The sequence below is a fragment of the Artemia sp. Qi Xiang Cuo genome, chromosome 10 (genome assembly GCF_049724085.1).
Source record: "Artemia sp. Qi Xiang Cuo chromosome 10, ASM4972408v1, whole genome shotgun sequence".
NCBI lineage: Eukaryota > Metazoa > Arthropoda > Branchiopoda > Anostraca > Artemiidae > Artemia > Artemia sp. Qi Xiang Cuo.
In genome coordinates this window covers 72728843-72740993 of record NC_142803.1, presented here as the reverse complement: position 1 = coordinate 72740993, position 12151 = coordinate 72728843, and the positions used below count along the sequence as shown (strand labels likewise).

General features: G+C 34.7%; 1 protein-coding gene across 1 annotated transcript in view; it reads right to left on the bottom strand.

The window, feature by feature from the left end:
• The window catches only part of LOC148948142 (secretin receptor-like), a 374147-nt gene that overhangs the window by 215814 nt on the left and 146182 nt on the right, over positions 1-12151 (bottom strand). Inside the window, exon 4 of the mRNA XM_089096116.1 lies at positions 1088-1197. Coding sequence (XP_088952242.1) covers positions 1088-1197 — 110 coding nt within the window. The remainder of the gene's footprint in view (positions 1-1087; positions 1198-12151) is intronic.

Here is a 12151-nt window from a genome sequence, read left to right as displayed (position 1 = left end):
ACGTCCATAATATTAAAACCCAATCAAAATACAGATGGCTTAAAACGTGGCAAGAAGAAGAGTCTAGCTCAAGTAAGTGGCTCATTTCTGCTTTCAGTTGACTTTTCCAGGTGATGTTGACAACGTGACGTCAAAACGGTAACCAATCAGGGTCCACCTAAATAAGGTAAGGCTAGCCACTCACAACCAAGGTGCACTGTTTGATCGTCGGCACTGATTGGTCTTGTTGAACTTCGCCTGAAAAAAGGCAAAAGACAACCCGGCTTCAGATAAATTATTTTCCAAATGAACGCTTAACCTTTCTTTCGTTATCCAGGTTCATTTGTCAGTTGCTCTTTTGTAGTTTGTGTGATTAGGTGGCTTTTTATTTAATTTTTGTTGTTTATCTTTTTATTTTTTTTCTTCATCTTGCACTGATGAAGGCTGAGATGTGGCATCAACAGAATACTTACATAATTTTCTGCTGTTTGCTGTCAGAAATTTTTCCTGCTTTATTTCTTCTGACACTACCTATGTATTTTCGGTTAGTCATTAAATGTCGAAGGAGCATAGTCAGGAGCATGTAGAAGGAGCATAGTCAGACCTTGTTTTGACAAGTTTAGACATAAAAGGTGGTATATTGTTTTCTTATTTTTATGTTAGTTAACGTTAACTCTTCACAAACGACAAGGGCGTACCCAGAGGGGAGATTAGGGGGTTTAAACCCCCCACGAAATGTTTGTCTGACTCGTAAAAACATAACAAAAATAGACATAAATAAATTTTGTATGCGTTTTTTGAGTTTTTTTTTGTGTAACCCCCCCCCCCGAAAAATTTTTTGGGAGCAAAACCCCCTAAAAAAAATCCTGGGTACGGCCTTGACACACGATCCTCTTTTTCGTTCTATGAAAAAAAGTACTGAAGTCAGTCATCCTGCTTTGGTATAAAGATGTCAGTGTGTTCTATTACGTGCGTGATCGGCAGAAACGAGGTAAAGCAGTCTAACATTGATTAGACTGCTAGGCTAGAGGCTAGAGAGAAACGAGAAAGAGAGAGAAAGGGAGCGATAAGTAGAAACAGGGTGGATAAATAGAGAGAACAAACTTACACTACTGTTGAATCCAACGACATATTCTGGACAATAAGTTGCTTTTATCATGCCGGCAGGAGTCGGTGGCCAGCAAACGATCCCGTCAAAAACTCTTGGACAGTGCCCAGCTGAAAAAAGTCAATTCTATTTATTCTACTTATGGAGAATATTTAGTTAAATGCAGCATAAAAAGACAAAAAACAAGAGCAAAGAGCACAAATAAACTAGCAATGAGCTTGCAATCTGAAGAAGAAGCACGGAAAAGCTGTTAAGGCTAATATGATGACGTTTATACATAAAATAAAGATTGAAGTGTATGCTGAAGAGCTTTGAAGAAAATTAAGATTAGATAATTATTTTTAAAAAATGGTAAAAAATATACACACTAATTGTTTTCTCAGAAATAAGGATTTCTTAGAGACAGTTTCAAATTTACCCCCCCCCCCCGTAACGTTGCGTCTTGCCCAAATATTCTCCTGTGTACCTACTAATCTAATTTCATGATCATTTTCTTCTGACGGGACTGTTGCTCTTTGGTCTTTTATACGGTCCATCAGAATGAGGTTTTACTAATATCAAAACGTAGCTAACAGTAATTTATGCCAATCAAATATTTTATAGAATTTTTATTGGCTCAAATGAACGTTAAACTTTTATTGGCTCTAAATCTCGGTTTTAGTAAAATCTTATTGCAAATAGGCCTATACGCAGCCTAGTGAGAGGTAGCTAGATAAGTAAAGAAAACACTGTCAAGTGCAGCATCGTCACTGTCAAGTGCAGCTAAGAATAATATTCTTAGCCCTGCTTTAACAAGTAGCAAACTAGTAAAATCCGTTTTGTAATTTTACAAACTGTAGTGCTTGGTTAGGAATGGTATTTTTGAAGGGTATTAGGAATTTCAAATGAGAGATCGGAAGTTTAACTGACCAGCCTTGACAAAATTCCTAATAAAAATGACTGTTTTTCTCCGAAAATTATCCCCTCCAAATATTCTTATTAAAATAAGAATGACTAAGAAAATGGGTCTATTTGAATTTTTGTCTTTTGTTCTTTTGTCGTTTTAAAGTTCGTATTGTTTTCAATTTCTTATTGTTTTAATATCTATTTGTCTCCATCATTAGCAGTAAGGAAGCCTTGCTAATCAAAAAAGATTTGAATCTTTTTTTATATAGGCGAAACATCCATGGTATAATTTTCTTCTACAGTATTCACTGGTCATACACATTTTCCCAGTTCTTCTTATTCCTTTTCTTCACTGGTCGTACTTCTTATTCCTCTACTTCTTTGCTAGTATTCACTGGTCCTACACATTTCCCCAATTCTTCTTATTGCTTTTCTTCACTCATCATACTTCTTATTCCTTTTCTTCAGTGGTAGTATTTACTGGTCGCAAACATTTTTTCAGTTCTTCTTATTCCTTTTCTTCACTGGTCCTAAACATTTTCCCAGTTCTTCTTATTCCTTTTCTTAACTCGTCGTACTTCTTATTCCATTTCTTGAATGGTAGTATTCACTGGTCGTACACAAATTCCCAGTTCTTCTTATTCCTTTTCTTTGAATCTTTTTTTTTTATATCTCAACCTATGAGATGACACGCCACATTGCAAATATTTTAAAAGCTGCTTAAAACTTCTCCTGCATCAATCTACGATCTTTTTCTTATTTATAATCTATAAAATAGAATAAGAAAAGAAGTTAAACATTGGCTGTTATCTGCCTCCTCACTTTGGCCAGAACACGCCAACAAGTTAGCAGAGAGGGTTCAAGGCCAATACCACTCACGGCCAATGCCACTCACGGCCAATGCCAATGCCATTGGCCCCTCGTGAGAGGCCAATGCCACTCACAAGAGAGGTCCAAACGCCTTTTTTTTATTCGAAACATTGTGTGAAAAAGAGAAGAAAGTTTTTCTTGGATCGAGATAAACATAAAAGAAGGTTTCTCCGCAGTTACCCTGCTATCTAGAGCCCCCTCCAGCCTTGATTACGCCATTGATCCTCAGCCTTATTTTCTTGGTAAATCTGAACACTATTTACCTATTACTATATGTATTTTCACCACTTAAACTCAGAGTGAGTAAAGCCTTTAGTAAACCTCGAATTTATTTGCCAAAGGATTTGGGCAAATGTTTAGGATTTGCTGTGATGATGGCAAAATGGACAGTGATTCAAAAAGCGACGAATCTTTAGATAAATATTTTGTTTACCTCGATAGTCGTAGCAATTATATATCATAGCAAATAACATTATAATTCATTTTATATCTTGGCAAGTTTATTCTTATTACAAAATAGGTTGCATAATATATATATATTATATATATATATATATATATATATATATATATATATATATATATATATATATATATATATATATATATATATATATATATATATATATATCACTGTTGCTTCGTTTTTCTGTGAAATTTTTGAAATGCTAATTATTGATAAGATGAATCGAGTGAAATCGAGCTGAATCGAGATGAATCGAGCAACAAGTTTGAGTTCAAAATGGGCAACAGTAGAGATCATGTGCACCATCATTTGCGTAATATCCATATGGATTGTGACTGTGTGAGCGAATTGATGAAGTTATTGTTGCTCTAGGTTTAGATGCAAGGCAAACATTCGATTCTGGTAATAATAAAATAAAAAAAACAAGTTTTTTGAACTGAAAATAAGGAACGACGTTAAAACTTGAAACGAACAGAAATTATTACTTATATGAAAGGGGCGGTCCCCTCCTCACCATCTCGCTTTTTACGATAAAGTTTTTCATTGTTTAAAAAAAATAGAGTTGTGAGAAAAACCAACTTTAGCTAAAAGAGCGAGGCGGTGAGGAGAGGACCGCCCCTTTCATATACGGAATAATTTCTGTTCGTTTTAAGTTTTAATGTAGATCCTTACTTTCAGTTAAAAAAATTTGTTTTTTATTTAATTTTTTAAAGTTTTTTAATTAATGCAGGTTTTGATTTTGGCTCACCGCATAACATGAATAATTAAAACAAAATTTTAATATTAATTTTACTTTTATTTGGTTAAATGGCTTTTCTCGAAACATGTTAAATTTTTTTACGAACGTTTTTATTAGTATTAAATATGCGTAACTTACGAATTAACTTACATGACGAAAATCTATATTCATATATTTTTTATATGTATATTAGAGGGTTAGCCCCCTAGTCAATACCTTTCTCTTTAAGATAAAGTTCGAATTTTGTCCCAGTTCTGTAAAAATTGCCTACTAATCACAGAGACCGTTTATTAGAATAAATAGCTCTTATTAAAGTACTAAATAATCTTTGGCTTAAAGAGCGAGTTATTGACTAGGGGGTGAACCCAATCATATACGTAATATTTTCTATCGTTTTAATTTTTGATGTTGTTCCTTACTTTCAGTTGAAAAACTTGTTTTTTTATATATAATTTATGATCTTTTTTTAAATAATGCTGGGATATCCGGCGCCCCCTTCATAGCAATGTTCCTTCCCCCATGAAAAGTTCCTTCATGGAAAGATCCTCCCACATAACCCCCGACCCCCCCTCCCACCCCCACTACCAGAAAAAATCCCCCCTGAAAACATCTGTATACTTCCCAATAACCAATACTATATGTTAACATTGGGTAAATTTCATAACTTTCAGCCCTTCCCCCAGGGACTTCAGGAAATTAAATCATCCTAAAAGACATAGTTATCATATTTTCGACCATTCTGAACAAAATGGCTATCTCAAAATTTTGATCGGGTGACTTTGGGAAAAAAATGAGCGTGGGAGGGGGCCTAGTTGCCCTCCATTTTTTTGGTCACTTAAAAAGGGCACTAGAACTTTTAATTTCCGTTCGAATGAGCCCTCCTACGATTTTCTAGGACCGCTGGGTCGATACGATCACCCCTGGAGGAAAAAAAACAAAAAAAAAAAAACAAATAAACACGTATCCGTGGTCTTTCTTCTGGCAGAAAATACAAAATTCCACATTTTTCTAGATAAGAACTCGAAACCTCTACACCAGGGTTCTCTCATACGCTGAATATGATGGTGTGATTTTCATTAAGGTTCTATAATTTTTAGGGGGTCGTTTCCCCCTTTTTTCCTCAGGCGCGTAACTTTTGATAGGCTTGATTAAAGTTGATGAAACTTATATATTTGAAATCAGCATTAAAATCTCATTCTTTTTATGTATCTATTGGTATCAAAATTCCGTTTTCTACAGTTTCGGTTACCATTGAGCCGGGTCGCTCCTTACTTACAGTTCGTTACGACAAACTGTTTGATAGTCAACTCATCTTAAGTGCATTTAACCGCGGTCTTGACAAGTCGGTAGTTCTTATATACTGTATTGAAAACTCTCAATGAAGAATGAAATTAGGCTACCGAGTGGGATAAAAACTCTTTCTATAATTATCCCAGTTCGAAAAGGAATTCGTCAAGGAGCTATCTCTTTGTTCTCTTGGCTACCTCTTTTCCATAATGGTATACTTGACGCTTAGCACGCGGGACGCCAGTCCAAAGCCGTTTTGGCTGATTCGAGCCCTTTTCCTGGTCGGCAAAAAGGCTCAAAGACAAAGGTATCAGATTTCACACAGACTTGAGTAAACAAAATCGAAGAGGGCGACTTCCAGGGGTTCCTTACGCTTTCAATATTAGTTATATTTTCCCAGTACATCCAACTTATTCGCACAATTTGTCGAATGTCCAACTCTCAAGCTAACGCTTTCAATATATACACACCAAATAAATCATTTCAAGAGCTAAAGCTTCACTAAATCAAAGTCCAACTGACCGTTTTTGAACAAAAGGAAGCGTTAAGCCCCTCAGCATAATTTATGCGCCCACATCCATTTGATTCCAAGTATTTTAGGCTCTTTGTCGGGTGATAAGCAATTTGAAACGTTGGTATGTAAAGTATTCGAAGGGACTGCAGTCAGCAAGTGTTTTTTATAAAAATATGCTGCAACCGCTTCAATAGAATATTTTTCGCTGCATTTTTAAGCACCAATTACGACAATATTGACTGCAGCCATCTTGCAGGCGAAACCCAAAATAGGTTTTTGAGTTTTTTTTGGCATTTTAGGAAAAATAGATGTCGGCTTTAGCATTTTGCTAAATCAAAATGTTCACCTGATTCTATTCTATTAGAAAAGACTGAGACCGCCTAACTGCCTCAACTATTAATGTCAGTCAAACTCAAAACACTTACTATGGGAGAGATAGGAAGGTCGCTTCAAGTATGGTCGCCCCTTAAGCCGAGCATTCTGTATCTTGGTCAAGATAGCTCTTTATTGAATTATGCCGACGATATTTTGTATTTTAGTCGTTCATTTTCCCGTTTTGAAGAGAGTTTTATGGCATTATAAAGATCATATGAGAAAAAAGGTCTGTCTTTCAACGAAACTAAAACAAAGTTTATTGTTTTCAATAGTAAAGGAAGTGTTCCTGCCCCTGAGGTAAAACTTTGTGACAAGATAATAAAATCTTCTTCAAGTACAGTAAATTTTGGTCTACTGGTGGTTTGTTATGTTAAATCGACTCATCTTTTGTTAATTGATCATTTTACTAGTAAAGTCGAAAAGCTTACGGTACGATTGTATCTTCAAAATCTTCATATAGCCGACGGATCCGGGCCCAGATATTTTCGGTGATGGCTACACCACACGTGTTGAAGCTCTCTCGTTTTTTTTTTTTTTTTATCTGACAAGAATAAACGTACAGTATTTTCTTGTTACACCCGTTTGGGTAAATTCCATTTGCGTTTGCCTCCTTGGAAGCGTAATAGAGCTATTAGCAACCAATATAACTTATCGAACCCGTACATGGTTGTTCAGAAAAGACTAAAGAAGTTTTATATAAATTTAACAGAAAATAAACTATGTGAAGCTTTGTGATATTAGTTTCCATTTTCTGTTCTGCTTGTATATATTTGTGCATTTTTATTTGATGATTTTTTTTTGTTGCCATCTTTCCTTCTAGCACTCCGCTAGTGACATTATGTCTTTTTAGTGGGAAATTACATAAAACAAAACAAGTTTTTGCAACTGTAAGTAAGGAGGCACATTAAAACTTAAAATGAACAAAAATTATTACGGATATGAGGGGGGTTGCTGCTCCTTAACACCTCGTTGTTTTTGCTAAAGTCTTTTAGTACTTAAAAAAACACTTCTTATTATTCTAATTAAACGAACAGTATTTCGAGAGTCACTCAAGAATTGGGACAGAATTCAGACTTTAGCGTAAAGAGTGATGTGTTAAGGAAGAGCAACCCCCTTCAAATACGTAATAATCTCTGTTTGTTTAAAGTTTTAATGTTGCTCCTTACTTTCACTTGAAACAACTTATTTTTTCTATTTAATGCTAATCATTTTTAAGTAATGCCAGGACATATATCTAAAATTCCATGGATAAATTCCCCCCTCCCCACGGATTTAATTTCCACGCAGTTAAATCCTAGTGAAAATTTACCCGGACAATTATCCTTCACATCTTCACGCGTAGAATTGACTCTGCAATGAAAAGGCAAGACATAAGAAGAATTTTTATAGGAATTCTGGCAAACTGCTCTAGTGTAAAATTTCCCCTGAAAAATTTACCTCCTGGAAACTTCCCTCTCCATAAGAAATTATCCCCGTGGAAAACCCCACACGCAGAGAATTCACCCCCTGCCTAAAAATATATACATACTTCCCAATCACAAATATTATACATAAACAATGGCCAAGGCTTTTCCTCACGGGCTCTGGGGGATTATAATATCTCCAAAGGCATAGTTTTTCGGCCTTTCAACTATGTTGAACAAAATGGCTATATCGTAACTAAGAGCGGATGAATTTGAGTAAAAATGGGCATGGGAGGGGGCATAGTTGCACTCCAATCTTTCTAGTCAGTTAAAAAGGGCACAAGAACTTTTAATTTAATTTTCCTTGAGCCCTCTAACGATGTTCTAGGACCACTGTGCTGATAGGATCACCCCTGGGGAAAAAAAAACAAACAAAAAAACATACATCCGTGATCTTTCTTCTGGCCACAAATATGAATTCCACATTTTGTTTAGATAGGAGCTTGAAACCTCTACAGTAGGGTTCTCTGATCCGCTAAATGTGATGGTTTAATTTTCTCTAAGATCCTATGACTATTAGAGGGAGTTTCCCCCTTTTGCAAAATCAGGCAAATTTTCTCAGGTTCGTAACCTTTGATGGGTAAGACTAAACTTTAAAACATATTTGAACTCAGCATAAAAATTTGATTTTTTTTAAATATCTACTGTATCATTACTCCGGTTTTTAGAAGTTCGGTTACTATTGAGCAGGGTCACTGCATACTTACAGTTCGTTACCATGAACTGTTTGATAAAGTTCATTCATCCATATGTAGCTTTTTGTTCACTCATATAAAAGCAATCTTTGCATAAGACTATAAAAGTTATTTTATGGTTTATTATTCTCTATATCTATTATTGAACTTTTTGCTGAGTAAATCCCTTTGTTGGAAATATCGTGTTTACTATTTAATTTATTCATACTAATTATTGTAGCTTAAAAAATTTGGTTTTCTTCTGTTTTTGCTGATTATGTTATTGGAAAAAAGCGCCAGAATGATTTAAGCTTTATTATTGGATTTGTAACGCACGTGTCACCACTTATTAGAGGGATAAGCCCCGGCGGCACCAAATTATAATGGGATGCCCGCGTCTACCACACCGGTTCTGCAAATATCGGGTTTGGTAGTACAATATTTACAGTATACCCTGCCCCAGGGTATGATAACGTGATCGAGTGGTCAAATGGCCACTTTCTAAGGCCAAGTGTATCCGCCGTGGGTTACCACTAAACATCTCTAACTCTCTCCTTGGAGGTAACGAACCCCCCTGTCAATATAATAATGACGGTATCTCGTAACTCTGTTCCTACCCTGCCTTGGTTCTTGGAAAATTAGTACACAGTTTGTAGCAAATACCTTACTTGTATTCTTCCAAACGGTCACAAATAGCAACAAAAATATGCTTCCCTATCGGGGTCTAAATGCAGACTAACTCAAAAATAATATTCTGTACAGCAACTTTTCATAGGGGTTGACCTTCGCTTGGCCCAGCCAATCCTCTCAATCCCCATTCAAAACCCATTCTACTTTTTCTTACCTTTACCTTTCAATGACTCAAACCAGAAAGTCCAAAACAGAATTTAGTTCAAAGCTTACTTATTGCGAAAGGATCCAGCTTAACAACCAGAATTCAACTTAGGATTAAAAATTATCTTGTAGGCAAAAGTAATTACAGAAAATAAAATGGGTCATTTATCTGAAAAGAAAAGAAACAGGGATGAAATCCCAACATTTATATATTACTTAAGTATTTTCAACAAATTAAGTTGTATTATTTTGTAATGTTATAGCATTATATAAGCTCAATACACGTTTTTATATTGTAACACTATAACACCCAACAGTTTTTGGGAGATATTCAAAACGTGGGAGGTAATTAAAATAGATACCTATGTGAAATATTATTTATTGTGAATGAAATATTTATACAATTTTTTTTTGGTAAACAGTTTCACCCTCCAAATTCTTATATCATTTATTAGTTGGTATTTTCTTTTTTTTCTTTTTATTAGTAGCACACCCTCGCAAGCGACGCTTTAGATGTGCTACCAATTAACCTTGTCTCTGATTTCTTATGATAAATTATTATTGCTACTACTTAAGAAGAAGAAGAATAATCTGGGAATATTCTCATTGTGTTGGATTTTATGAAAAAATATGTAGAAACAGGGACAAGTTCCAAATTTTGTTTTAGTGAGGGAGCGCTAAGAAAAAAAGGAGCGCTAAGAAATTGAAAAACCCGAAAACTAAACTCAAAAAGCAATTTGTAACTTCAAAGACAAATAATAACAATAAGACTGAAAATGAAAGTATGGGACGATCACAGAAAGATTAGCGCTTTACGTTATTGTGGGTTGGTGAGAATTGCCTGGAGCACTGATAGGAGGAAAAAATATAGGTAAACCTTAAAAAAAAACTTGATCTTAGTTGGAGGGGGGAGGGAATTGGGTGGAGGGGTGGATTTTATACACATCTTTCAAATAATATCCAATCTATTAGCTGTCTTGGAGTTTTTCACTCACTAGAATGATGGCCCTACTTGGCTACATCTGTTGGGTTGTGGCAGAATATGGCACTTAGTTACGGTATGCTTTTTAACTTAACAAAGACGATAGAACTTTTAGTTTCCATCCAAATGAGTCCTCTTATGATTATCAAAGATCTCTCAGTACGATTCTCTCTGGGAAAGAAAAAAAAAACACAAAAAAAACAAACAAAAAAAAACAGATGAGACGCAACAGTTATTTTACATAAGATAAAATTGAATTTTCTTCGATTTTCAAAACTGAGAGGTTTAAACCTCCGTTGAAGGGTTTTAGATCGAGAAAATTAATTATCGATATGAGAATTCGCATTCCCCGATATTTTGACCCTCTTTGGGAAATAACTGATGTTTTGTGACACAAAATGACAAAATACGGCACTGCTGCTGCGCACTTACTAAAAAGGCAATATTTTGCTACTAAAAATGCCATATTTAGTTTTATTCATTCAATCCAATGAGTCTTCGTCCGGTATTACACGACCTCTGGTTTGACCACCCAAAAGGAGAAAACTTGAAAAAGGAAGGTACGGAAAAAAGGATAAATTAGTGCTACCCAGAAAAAATTGCGATTATGCGCGAAATTGCAGTTTTTCAAGGTGGCGGACTGGGAGTCTTTAGTTTTCAGATCTTGGACAATCGTTATTTCAAGATTGAACTTTTCTACGTTATTTTGAGTTGTTTCAACGTTTTTTTTTTATATTCCCAAAAATTTCCTATTGTAGTCGAGGTTACAAACGAGTCTTTAGTTGCATCTGAATTAAAGCAGTTATTTCCAAAACAGTGGCAGCTGGGAATTATTTGTCTCTATAACGTTTCTTTAAAAATGCTTTTCTTTAAAAAAATGCTTTAAAAACTTTTCTTTTCTTTAACGTTTCTTTAAAACTCTGTGTCGTGGCTCACTCTTTACTAATTTGCCGCTACTGTTGCAAGCATGGTAAGATACAAAGGAATAGATACGAAGGGGTCGTTTGTCAGTCAAAAAACAAAATAGTTGAAGCTTTGATGCAATTGATATGGTAATAACAACTAAAATCAAATTTATGAATAAGCGATTTAGCATGGGAATTGAAAAGACTGTATAATTATCTTTCCTATAAATGGAAATGCTAGAAAAGGTTTGGCAGCGTAATTTACTAACTTGTAATAAATTTCTTTTTTGTTGAATAATAAGTTCTACTGGGAATAACCACAGAAGAATAAGTGCTATGATATATGAGACAACGAGTAATTTATTTATAGATTATCTATTTAGAGAATATATCGAGAATATATAGAGTAACACTGGTTTTATTTAAAAATAAAGTATACATCTTCGATTTCCTGAAGCAAACTTGTACAGGAGAAAACCTTCCAAATAAATCAATAAACAAAAAAAAAAAAAAAAAAAAAAAAAATAGAGCACAGCTTACCGGACCCCAAAACCACCGAACCTCAAAACAGCACCCAATAAATTTATAATATTTATTTTCATTTACATATTCAGCTGCAACTAAACCCTCCTCAAAAACTTAAGTTAACTGGCCCAGATTAATCCATCCAAAATATACACATCAAAGCAATGGTTCTTCTACAAATTACGAAATTCCTGCAAACCCCCAACATTCCTCAAATCCTCTGGCAAACTCTCCCAAACTAACGGAACAATATGGCGAATTGAAAACTTAGACCTACACGTAATCATAGCTGGTATTCCATATATTATAGTATATTATACTATACTATATATTATAGTATGCTCTTACTATAGAGATATACTCTATAGTATACTCTATTGCTATTGTAGTAATATAGTATACTATATTACTAAAGGTAAATAGGTATCTGCAAAAATTATTTCAAGTCCTTACGTAGCCTAAACAAAATAAAAGGCTAATTTGTAAGGCTTTCAAAAGTCTGTCACAGGGTATAATATCTACAAGTTTTAGCATACAATATAAAT